The sequence below is a fragment of the Triticum aestivum genome, chromosome 6B, assembly GCF_018294505.1.
Source record: "Triticum aestivum cultivar Chinese Spring chromosome 6B, IWGSC CS RefSeq v2.1, whole genome shotgun sequence".
Taxonomy (NCBI): domain Eukaryota; kingdom Viridiplantae; phylum Streptophyta; class Magnoliopsida; order Poales; family Poaceae; genus Triticum; species Triticum aestivum.
In genome coordinates, this window is record NC_057810.1 from 64,052,552 (window position 1) to 64,065,254 (window position 12,703).

The 12,703-nt window shown below is 47.3% G+C and overlaps 1 protein-coding gene across 1 annotated transcript; it reads left to right on the plus strand.

The window, feature by feature from the left end:
* The first annotated feature begins 10,767 nt into the window (after positions 1–10,767).
* Positions 10,768–11,614, plus strand: LOC123133492 (histone H2A.1-like). The gene is made up of 2 exons (XM_044552970.1): positions 10,768–11,027; positions 11,134–11,614. The coding sequence occupies exons 1-2, from the start codon at positions 10,851–10,853 to the stop codon at positions 11,398–11,400; spliced, it is 444 nt and encodes a 147-aa protein (XP_044408905.1). The 5' UTR covers positions 10,768–10,850; the 3' UTR covers positions 11,401–11,614.
* Positions 11,615–12,703: the final 1,089 nt, after the last annotated feature.

The following is a 12,703-nucleotide window of genomic DNA, read 5'->3' on the forward strand; positions in this document are numbered from 1 at the left end:
GTTCCAGAATGGTCCGGAGGTGAAGAATTATATATAGGAAGTCCAGTTTCGGCCATCGGGAAAGTTTCGGGGGTCACCGGTATTGTACCGGGACCACCGGAAGGGTCCCGGGGGTCCATCGGGTGGGGCCACCTATTCCGGAGGGCCCCATGGGCTGAAGTGGGAGGGGAACCAGCCCCTGGTGGGCTGGTGCTCCCTCCCTTGGGCCCCCCTGTGCCTAGGGTTGGAAACACTAGGGGTGGGGGGCGCCTCACCTGGCTTGGGGGGCAAGCCACCCCCCTTTCCCCCCCCCTTGGAGATATGATCTCCTAGGGACGGCGCCCCCCTAGGGGCCCTATATAAAGAGGAGGGGAGGGAGGGCAGCCGCACCCAAGTCTCTGGTGCCTCCCTCTCCCCACGCACCACCTCTCCCTCTCGCAGAAGCTTGGCGAAGCCCTGCCGAGATCGCTGCTGCATCCACCACCATGCCGTCGTGTTGCTGGATCTCCATCAACCTCTCCTCCCCCCTTGATGGATCAAGAAGGAGGAGACGTCTTCCCAACCGTACGTGTGTTGAACGCGGAGGTTCCGTCCGTTCAGCGCTAGGATCTCCGGTGATTTGGATCACAACGAGTACGACTCCCTCAACCCCGTTCTCTTGAACGCTTCCGCGCGCGATCTACAAGGGTATGTAGATGCACTCCTCTCTCTCATTGCTAGATGACTCCATAGATTGATCTTGGTGAAGCGTAGAATTTTTTTATTTTCTGCAACGTGCCCCAACATTAGAGTCATGCTAGTGGATAATTAGGAAATTGAGAAATACTTGTGTTGAAGTTGGCAAGTCCCGTAGCATGCACGTATGGTAAAAGTTATGTGACAAATTTGTTGCATGAGGTGCTCTTTTAATTGTCTTCCTTATGAGTGGAGGTCGGGATCGCGCGATGGTTAACTCCTACCAACCCTTCCCCTAGGAGCATGCGTAGTAGTACTTTGCTTCGAGGGCAAGTAGACTTTTGCAATAAGTATATGAGTTCTTTATGACTAATGTGAGTCCATGGATATACGCACACTCACCCTTCCAGTTTGCTAGCCTCTATTATACCGCGCAACTTTCGCCGGTATCATGCACCCATTATTTACCTTCCTCAAAACAGCCACCATACCTACCTATTATGGCATTTCCATAGCCATTCTGAGATATATTGCCATGCTACTTTCCACCGTTCCGTTATATGACACGCTCCATCATTCTCACATTGGTCTTTGCATGATCATGTAGTTGACATTGTATTTGTGGCAAAGCCACCTTCATAATTTTCATACATGTCGCTCTTGATTCATTGCATATCCCGGTACACCACCGGAGGCATTCATATAGAGTCATATCTTGTCCTAGTTTTGAGTTGTAAATCAGTAAAAGTGTGATGATCTTCATTATTAGAGCATTGTCCCAGTGAGGAAAGGATGGTGGAGACTATGATTCCCCCACAAGTCAGGATGAGACTTCGGACTTTATAAAAAAAGAAAAAAAAAGAGAAAGGCCAAAAAAAAGAGAAAGGCCAAAGAAAAAAAGAAAAAAAAGAAAAAAAAGAAAAGAAAAAAAGGAAAAAAAAGGAAAAAAATGAGAGAAAAAGAGAGAAGGGACAATGCTACTATCCTTTTTACCACACTTGTGCTTCAAAGTAGCACCATAATCTTCATGATAGAGAGTCTCCTATGTTGTCACTTTCATATACTAAGTGGGAAATTTTCATTATAGAACTTGGCTTGTATATTCCAATGATGGGCTTCCTCAAAATGCCCTAGGTCTTCGTGAGCAAGCAAGTTGGATGCACACCCACTTAGTTTCTTTTGTTGAGCTTTCATATATTTATAGCTCTAGTGCATCCGTTGCATGGCAAGCCCTATCTCACTCACATTGATATCTATTGATGGGCATCTCCATAGCCCGTTGATATGCCTAGTTGATGTGAGACTATCTTCTCCCTTTTTTCCTCACAACCACCACCATATACCACCATAATGCTATGTCCATGGCTTGCGCTCATGTATTGTGTAAGAGTTGAAAAAGCTGAAGCGCGTTAAAAAGTACGAATTGCTTGGCTGAAACCGGGGTTGTGCATGATGGGAGTATTTTGTGTAATGAAAATGAAGCATGGCCTAACTATATGATTTTGTAGGGATAAGCTTTCTTTGGCTATGCTATTTTGATAGGACATGATTATTTGTTAGTATGCTTCGAAGTATTACTATTTCTTATGTCAATATGAACTTTTATTTTGAATCATTTGGATCTGAACATTCATGCCACAATAAAGAAAATTACATTGAGAAATATGCTAGGTAGCATTCCACATCAAAGATTCTGTTTTTCTCATTTACCTACTCGAGGACGAGCATGAATTAAGCTTGGGGATGCTTGATACGTTTCCAACGTATCTATAATTTTTGATTGTTCCATGCTATTTTATTATCTGTTTTGATTGATTACGGGCTTTATTATACACTTTTATATTATTTTTGGGACTAACCTATTAACCGGAGGCCCAGCCCATATTGTTGTTTTCTTGCCTATTTCAGTGTTTCAAAGAAAAGGAATATCAGACGGAGTCCAAACGGAATGAAACCTTCGAAAAAGTTATTTTTGGAACAGAAGCAATCCCGGGAACTTGGAGTGCAAGCCAGGGAAGCGTCGAGGAAGCCATAAGATAGGGGGGTGCACCCTCCACCCTCATGGGCCCCTCGAGGCTCCCCCGACCGACTTCTTTCGCCTATATATTCCCATATACCCTAAAACCATCGAAGAACACAATAGATCAAGAGTTCCGCCACCGCAAGCCTCTGTAGCCACCAAAAACCTCTCGGGAGCCCGTTCCGGCACCCTGCCAGAGGGGGAATCCCTCACCGGTGGCCATCTTCATCATCCCGGCGCTCTCCATGATGAGGAGGGAGTAGTTCACCCTCGGGGCTGAGGGTATGTACCAGTAGCTATGTGTTTGATCTCTCTCTCTCGTGTTCTCTCTATGGCACGATCTTGATGTATCGCGAGTTTTGCTATTATAGTTAGATCTTATGATGTTTCTCCCCCTCTACTCTCTTGTAATGGATTGAGTTTTCCTCTTGAAGTTATCTTATCGGATTGAGTCTTTAATAATTTGAGAACACTTGATGTATGTCTTGCCGTGCGTATCTATGGTGACAATGGGATATCACGTGATCCACTTGATGTATGTTTTGGTGATCAACTTCCGGGTTCCACCCATGAACCTTTGCATAGGGGTTGGCACACGTTTTCGTCTTAAATCTCCGGTAGAAACTTTGGGGCACTCTTTGAAGTACTTTGTGTTGGTTGAATAGATGAATTTGAGATTGTGTGATGCATATCGTATAATCATGCCCACGGATACTTGAGGTGAAAATGGAGTATCTAGGTAACATTAGGGTTTTGGTTGATTTGTGTCTTAAGGTGTTACTCTAGTACAAACTCTTGAATAGATTGATCCGAAAGAATAACTTTGAGGTGGTTTCGTACCCTACCATAATCTGTTCGTTTGTTCTCCGCTATTAGTGGCTTTGGAGTGACTCTTTGTTGCATGTCGAGGGATAGTTATATGATCCAATTATGTTATTATTGTTGATAGAACTTGCACTAGTGGAAGTATGAACCCTATGCCTTGTTTCCTACCATTGCAATACCATCTACGCTCACTTTTATCATTAGTTACCTTGCTGTTTTTATATTTTCAGATTACAAAAACCTATATCTACTATCCATATTACACTTGTATCACCATCTCTCCGCCGAACTAGTGCACCTATACAATTTGCCATTGTATTGGGTGTGTTGGGGACACAAGAGACTCTCTGTTATTTGGTTGCAGGGTTGCTTGAGAGAGACCATCTTCGTCCTACGCCTCCCACGGATTGATAAACCTTAGGTCATCCACTTGAGGGAAGTTTGCTACTGTCCTACAAACCTCTGCACTTGGAGGCCCAACAACGTCTACAAGAAGAAGGTTGTGTAGTAGACATCATATACATATATACATAAACGGCCGCACATGAGGCACTAAAATACTTTACGGGCAAAAGTATAAACACAACCTTCATTATCATAAGCATTGTTTTCACAATTCGGATACATGTTACTCAAGCATAATATTCTTCGAGCACTGACCCTCTATCAAGAGGGCACCCTCTAATACTTCTTCAAAATATTGATCTGGTGTGTCCTGACCCCCGGACGGACCCCCTATTGCAATATCGGTGGCCTTCATCTTCGCCCAATACGTCTTCACACGAGCAAGGGCCATCCATGCACCTTCTATGCACGTTGACCACTTGACAACGTCGATATGCGACACTGCACAAACAAGTTGCTGCACTAAACCAAAATAACTATTCACAGTTGGTCCCCCAGGCCACAGTCGGTCCACGACAGCCTTCATGGCAAGTCCGGATATCTTGTGGAGCTCGGCCCATTCGGCCATCTGCTCATTCAACAGCAGAAGACGCCTTGGCATGCTAAACTGCGACCAGAAAAGCCGTTCCGCTTCATGGCCTTCTTGGGCCTGGAAAAACTGCGTCGCATCAGAAGCACTCTTCGACAAGTCCAAATATGCATCCGGAGAACTCCACATTTGATCAAGCGGGGCATACTTCGGATCGCCGAACTTAGTTCGTAATAAAAAGGGCTTCCCAGCCGCAATCTCCCCAGCTTGCCGGGTCTCCTCCTGTGCCACTCTGGCCTCTGACCAGGTTTCCTTTGCCGCTTGTAAGGCCTTCTCAAGGTCAGTCGCTTTTTCTTTGGTCTCTTTCTAGAGAAGTGCATATTGGCTAGCGGCATCCCTTAGCTCAAGCGCCATGTTGGATATTTTCTCCTCACTCAGGCGATGAGCAGCCTGTTCGGCTTTTAATTCACCAACTGCCTTCTCGGCAGCCGTGTTGCTTATCCTGGCTTGTTCCCTGGCCCGGGCAAGCTCAGCCCGAAGGGTCTCCACGGCGGCAGCACCATCTGCAGTCAAGCATACTATAAATTCCAGCATCATGCTCCTATTTATACTCACTGACCGCCCAAAAGACATACCTTGTGCCTCGTCAAGCCGCTTGTTCATGAGCGTGATGTCATCATCTTCCACAGCAAGTTGCCGCTTCAGTTCGACAAATTGGGCAGCCCGGGCAGTGGCCGGGGCTGCAGCCTCCTGTGTACAAATTAGCAAAATTATTACCTGAGCATATTTATCTTTTGATCCTCTGATCGTCCTATTCGGAGGGCAACAAGAGTCTCAGGGGCTACTATCTATACACAGTGCACATTGCATTTTCGGGACAAAACAAGAGGCTACATTACGTACCTCAAAGCCTCTTAGCAGGCTCGTAAAGGCTTCATTCAATCCGCTTTTTGTGGATGAAATTCTCTCAATCACTGTACCCATTAAGGTACGATGTTCCTCTTAGATAGGCGCTTGCCACAGAAGACCCGTCCATATGTCCGGCTGTATATCGGATGGTCCGGGACTTTTGTTGTTGGTCTCTCTAGGAGCCGAACACCCTGGACCTCGGGCGGCCGAAGAGTCATCTTCTGGCATGGCGCTCCTTCGCGGGTTGGGAGAGATCCTTCGGGACGACACCTCGGGGTCGTCCGCCTTATGGGGCGGGGAAGTATGAGGTGGCGTTTCGCTCTCCATCATCTCCGGAAGAAGATCCCCCGAGGATGAAGATTGTTGAGGGAGGCTATAGGGTTTCAAAATATTACCCTCACAAACGGGAAAAGAACGGGGTATGCTTATTAAACACCTTTGTTCACTTACGGTTCGGCTAAAGGCTGGCCCCCTTGTGGGCACTGTGCGGCAATATCGCCTCCCGAATTCGTGCCACCTGATAGGGATTTCTTCCCTCGCTTGGAAGCCTCTGCCTTCAGGTCTTCGGGAGCGGCTCTTTTCTTCCATGGGGGGAGGGAATGTTAGATTCTCCTCCCCGTCCACTCTCTGACACGGGAGTTCCGATTTCCCCAGATACGGTGCGTGACGCACCTCCAGTATGAAGGCCGCTTTGGGCCTCTCCACTCCTCTCCTTTTCTTCCCTTAATGAAACTTGATAGGGTGCCGGAGCCAGCATCCTCGTTAACACTGGGTCTGCTGAGTTTTCGGGAAGAGGGGCCGAACATCTGATCCTCTCTGCCTTCTTTACCCAGCCCTGGCAGAGTATGGTTTTCTCAGTTTTGTTATGAGAGACTTAAACTAAAAACATGTTCGGAAATTGAGTACTTACCGGGGAATCCGGATGGTTGCAGTCGAGGCCTGCGTCCTTTGTGGTGTCCGGACACCTTTTTCGTGACCCGAAGACTAATTCGTACATCCCTTCAAGCATTGTGCCGAAGAAGCGCTGAATGGTTCACGGTCCTTCCGGATTGAATTCCCACATACAGAGAGGTCGACACTGGCACGACAAGACCCAACGGACTAACATAACTTGAATTACCTTGACGAGGTCGATGTCCTTCTTAATAAGGTCTCGAATGCGGCTTTGCAGTATCTGAACTTCATCTAGCGATCCCCAGTCCAGCCCCTTGTTGATCCACGATGCAAGCTATGGCGGAGGGCCGGATCGAAAGGAGGGTAAAGCCACCCACTTGGTACCACGGGGCTCTGTGATATAAAACCACTCCCGTTGCCATAGGCCGGAAGTTGCGGTGAAGGAACCCTTTGGCCAGACGATGTCGGCCGATTTGCTTATCAGAGCACCTCCGCACTTTGTGTGTCTCCCGTCTATTATCCTCGGCCTTACATTAAAGGTCTTGAGCCACAAGCCGAAGTGTGGAGAGATACGGGGGAAAGCCTCACATACAATAATAAATGATGAGATGTGAAGGAAGGAGTCCGGAGTTAGATCATGGAAATCTAGTCCGTAGTAAAACATGAGCCCTCGGACGAAGGGATTGAGGGAGAAACCTAACCCCCGAAGGAAGTGAGGGATAAGTACGACCCTCTCATTAGTCCTAGGAGTAGGGATAACCTGCCCTGGTGCAGGAAGCCTGTGAAGGATTTCCGCGGTCAAGTACCTTGCCTCCCTGAGCTTTGTGATATCCTCCTCGGTGACAGAGGAAGCCGTCCACAGGCCTTGAAAGCTAGATCCGGACATGGCCTGAGGTTCGAAGCGACTGGTTAAGCCTTGGGTGTTGGAAGTCAAGGTGAGAGGAGGAGGGAGTAGCGTAGAGGGGAAAGGCGGGTCTCGGCCTCCTTATAAAGATGGCGAATATCAAACGTCCCCTACGTGGCCTTAAAACATGCCTATTCCCAAGGAATCATACCAACGGGACGGTTGGGTTACCCACGTCCGTGTTGATGAGAATCCCGTAATAAGGGGACATGATCTCCGCTTCGACAAGACGTGCCAATAAAACCGCCTCGTGAAGCATGGAGCAGCAGGCCGGAAAAACGATTCGAAATAATGGCTGGACGATGATGTAATGTTGTGTTGTAAAAGCTGTCAGCGGATGGGACTCGTGAAAACATTATGCTCTCCACGGTGGTATATGGAATTTGTTTTGCAAAGCCGGACATGATTCTTATGTTCAAGATCTACTTTGGAGTAATCGGAGAAGGAACCCGCCTTGCAATGCCGAAGACAATCTGCGCGCCGGACTCATCGTCATTGAAGCCTGGTTCAGGGGCTACTGAGGGAGTCCGGGATTAAGGGGTCCTCGGACAGCCGGACTATATGTATATGCAGGACTGTTGGGCTATGAAGATACAAGATATAAGACTTCGTCCCGTGTCCGGATAGGACTCTCCTTTGCGTGGAAGACAAACCTGGCGATTCGTATATGAAGATTCCTTTCTCTGTAACCGACTCCGTGTAACCCTAGCCTCCTTCGGTGTCTATATAAACTGGAGGGTTTAGTCTGTAGGACAAGAACAATCATAACCATAGGCTAGCTTCTAGGGTTTAGCCTCTACGATCTCGTGGTAGATCAACTCTTGTAATACTCATATCGTCAAGATCAATCCAGCAGGAAGTAGGGTATTACCTCCATCGAGAGGGCCCGAACCTGGTTAAACATTGTGTCCCCCGCCTCCTGTTACCATTAGCCTTAGACGCACAGTTTGGGACCTCCTACCCGAGATCCATCGGTTTTTACACCGACAGTGGGCCCCGTCCACATGTCATTGGGCTAACGGCACATCAGGGGAGCCACATCTCCACGGTAGTTCTTCGCTTGTACATCCTACCCCTCACCCGGCTCGTGTGTGCTTCAATGGTGCACCCCACACAGGTGTAGTGCTTCTTTTGTGTGCCACACTTGTCACCCCACTGATAGTTGACTCCGGGGCATTGTGGCCCAGGCGTTGTGAGCCAGCGTTGCGTGTGGTGTCCGTCTGGAGCGTTCTTAGATTGTGCACCCCAGTCCAAACTAGATTGGTGGTTTACATCAGGGCGTTGTGACTTGGCTCCTTTTTGTGTTCTCGGTTGTCTGCTTGAGGTGAGTTTTGTGCATAAGGCCGTGTTCGCCCCTTCTTCTCTGGTCGGTTGGGTTTGCTTCGTTTTGTGCAGAAAAATGTGTCTGGAGGAAACTCGTTGAAATATATGAGTGGTATTCCTTGAATGTGGCTGTAAAAAATTGCCCAAGTCATTCTGATCTTTTTTGTTTGGCCGCTGGTGTTAAGCTGCATTGTTTGCAGAGATATTTAAAGGTGTCATCACTTTAACAATGTGACTAGTTGATGAAACATATACTCACAAAAAGAAGCGTTTTTATTATCTAACACTAACAGTAGTGCAATATTATTAGCATAGTATGACAAGACACGATCATTACGAAATATGTGCAAAGTCCCATTGTGGTGCTGGTGATGATTGATCTGCCAAGGTGATGATGTGGCCCATGGTGATAGACAATCTCCTTTTCCCGTCCCTCTGAGGTTACCAACATGTTGGAGGAGATGCGAGCGCAAAGATGGATGCGGAGGATGGGAGCTCGAATCTCGATTTGCGTAGCTCCACTGAAATGAAGCAACATTGTCGGTGTGACATTTTAGTGAAACTGCACAAGACACTGTTGGTGGAAGTGTTATTTGACGCATCAATCTTTCGCTGGTATACTCATTTCTTGCATTGACTATGGTGTCCAAAGATGTTGTAATTTCAATTTCTGCGGCCTTCTTCCCTTTGTTATCTTTTGCATACTTCCTTCCATCAACCAACTTTATTGAACCGGACACAAAGTTGGGAGTGGTGCCTCTCTCACCATATTCATCACTTGATGCATCCTTGTCTTCACAAATTATTATTGCTGCTTTTCCACCTGAGCACTTGGAGTTCTTCCTATTAGAAATTTCGTACTACAACTCTTGGTACTTCCACTTCTCCTCATGTTCAAGTTCCTTCCAACAACGATGCAAAGTGAATGGCTTCCCTTTCTTCTTCACTTCTTTTCTTCCTCTTGTCCTGAACAAACCTCTGGGTAACGTTCAGCTACAAAACACAAATTAGAAAATCAATTAGTCCATTAGATACCTACACATACAAGACATAAAGAAAGCACTTGATGAATGTTGAGAAAAGGAATCACCTCGTCAAAGGCACCACAACCACTTAGGTTAATGTGTTTGACATGTTTCAAACAAGATGGCCACTTTTGGCAATCCACGGGGAAGTATCGACCACCGGTGATGGAGGGAAGCATCTGTTTCGGTCATAGCCACTTGTGTTGTGCTCGTGGAAGTACTCTTTAGTTGATACCCAGTAAGTGGAGGGGGGTTGCTCAACTCCGACCATGGGATCAATGCTTATTCTTTTTTCCATGCCATAGATAGCAACACATCTTCGTCTTCTTTATAGTTTGGCAATCTTCCTCCATTTGGAGTTACATCAATAAACTCCTCCTCATACATATCAAGCTTAGGCTCTTCCTCATACATACCATGCTTAGGCGCTTTCTCATACATAGTATATTCTTGCGACGAAGAATCATCATCATCAACATCTTGAGATGAAATATTCATGTTGTGCAGGAAAGTTTCGTCGTCGACGCTACATGCATTGCAAAAAAAAAAAACTGCATTCAACCATTGAACTATCTACATTTAACAATTGCAATGAACTATTTAAATTGAACAAAATTTGCATTGGATCCCCCCCCCGGACAGTTGTCGACGCCGACTTTTCTACCTCCACCGCCGGCGACATGAAAGGGGAGGCAGATGGGGGTGGGGGAGGTTGCACCACCCCTTGGCGGGGTGGCCTGCTGGAGCAACCTTCGTCTTTTTTGTCCGAAACGCCAACACTGAGTATGTGGATCCCGCGACGACCGCTGCCGTGCCGCTTAGGCGGTGGTTTGGCCTTCTATGGGCCACTGTTGACCGGCCCATGCCCTCCAGCAGGCCGTGTGGGCATGAAGACGGCGCGACAAACAATGGTCCTCGCGGTGGCGGAAGAAGGCCGTGGTGGTACACAGTGGTCTCCAGTTGCATATTTGTGGCACGAACGCAGGTGCCCTGTTTTTGGTGCACAGTCAATTCCATCTACTATCTACAACCAAACCACAAAATTAGAATTCAAGCCCATTTGAATACAAGGGCCGGTTTAGTTTTGAACCTAATTCAATTTCACAAAGCACATCGAAGTTCAAACGAAGTTCATGAAGTCGTGTCATGCACGATGCGAATCCCTGCGCTGTGATTGGTCCATCCAGTGCTCCCACGGATGGACCCCCCATCCGGCTAACCTCCTTCCCCCCAATAAAACCCGAGCCCCCGGCGCCCTCCCAACCCACAAACTCACAGCAGAGCAGCGCGCAGTATTCCAATCCAGCACCCCAGCCCACCGCACTTGAGTAGTTTCCCGTTCGCCGGAGAAGCAGCAAGAAGATGGCCGGAAGGAAGGGCGGCGAGAGGAAGAAGGCGGTGACCCGCTCCGTGAAGGCCGGGCTCCAGTTCCCCGTCGGCCGCATCGGGCGCTACCTCAAGAAGGGCCGCTACGCGCAGCGCGTCGGCTCCGGCGCCCCCGTCTACCTCGCCGCCGTCCTCGAGTACCTCGCCGCCGAGGTAACCGCAGATCTTCGCCCGCTGCCCTCGAGCCTCTGTTCTGCTGCTCTGTTCCTCTTGTGTTGGACAGATGACCGATTCCTTTCTTGGTTGGTATGAATCTCAGGTCCTGGAGCTGGCCGGCAACGCGGCCAAAGACAACAAGAAGACGCGCATCATCCCGCGCCACCTGCTGCTGGCCGTCCGCAACGACCAGGAGCTGGGCAGGCTGCTCGCCGGCGTCACCATCGCGCACGGCGGCGTCATCCCCAACATCAACTCCGTGCTGCTCCCCAAGAAGTCCCCCGCCGCCGCCGAGAAGGAGGCCAAGTCGCCCAAGAAGAAGGCCGCCACCAAGTCCCCCAAGAAGAAGGCCGCAGCCACCAAGGAGTAGCCGTCTCCATCCCCATAGCCTAGCCAGTCTTGCTGCTTTGTTCCATTTCTCATGGACAAGATGAGTAGTCAGTTTGTAATGCCTGGTAGTCTGTAGGTAGTTGCCCTTTCGTCAGATTCGTTGAGCAAGAGTGCCACTGTATCTCTGATTTCTGTGGGAAATACTACTGAAGATGCACTCCTTTGAATCTTGGTAACAGTTCTCTTGTTCTATATATCTATTGGCTGTCTGCAATTGATCTTGTGAATGCTTGCCACCTGCTGTTGCTTCTGAACTTCTGCTAGTAGGAGTACTAAGTAATTTACAGGCAATTATAATCCTCCATCCCTGCGGGGAATGCTCATGACCCTGTTAGTTCGCATATTTCCATCTTGTACGTTCTGAAACTAAGAAATGACGGTGGCGCCAAGATTGGACAGGGAATAGTTGGAAGGTGATAAGCAAGATGCTTCAGAAGTCCTGCAGACAAACATGGCAACCACGAAATATTCTTCCAGTCAATTTAACCTTTCAAACCACAAACCTGACAAACATTTGGCTGCATTCAATTTGTTGCTGTTGTTAAGAGCAACTCCAACGGGCCGACCCAAACGGACGGCGCATTTGTCCGCTTTTTGTCCGTTTGTTAAGAGCAATTCTAGAAGTTTCCTAAAAGCAGAAAAAACCTGGCCAGAAATGGAATATCCTATTCGCCGCGTTTTGCGTCGAACAGTATAGAGGTTTCTCACAGAGCTCGCGAGCGAGCGGTAACCTCGTCCGGCCTGTTAACGTGTTCCATCGTTTCCGGTTTTGAGAAACTTCTAGAATTTCCCAGCCGGTTTTTTCTGGTTTACAGGTTCCCTGAACCTGTTTTTGGTTTCTTTTTTTTTTTCGTTTTTCTGTTTATTTTTCTTCTTTCTTTTTCTTTTCCTTTCCTTTTCCGTTTCTTTTTTTCTTTTTTCGTTCCTTTTTTATATTTCATTTTTAATTTCTTTTCTAATGTTCATGTTTATTTTTATATTTCATTTTCTAGAAGGTTTCTAATCCGGTTTTTTATTGTTATGTTTTTTTCTGTTTATTTTTCCTTTTTCGGATTTTTTTCTTCACATTTTTTCTTATTATGTTTCTTTTTACCTTTTCATTTCCTTTTTAGTTTCTCTCATTTCGTTTTCCTTATTTTCTCCTTTTTTCTTGATGTCTCTATTTATTTCCCTTTTGGCTTTTCTCTCCTTTTCTTCCTTTTTGTGCTTTTAAAAGGAAAGAAAAGTGCTCTTGGCATGGGATTTCAAAAAGTTCTCTTTTTCAAAACTTGTTCACATATTCG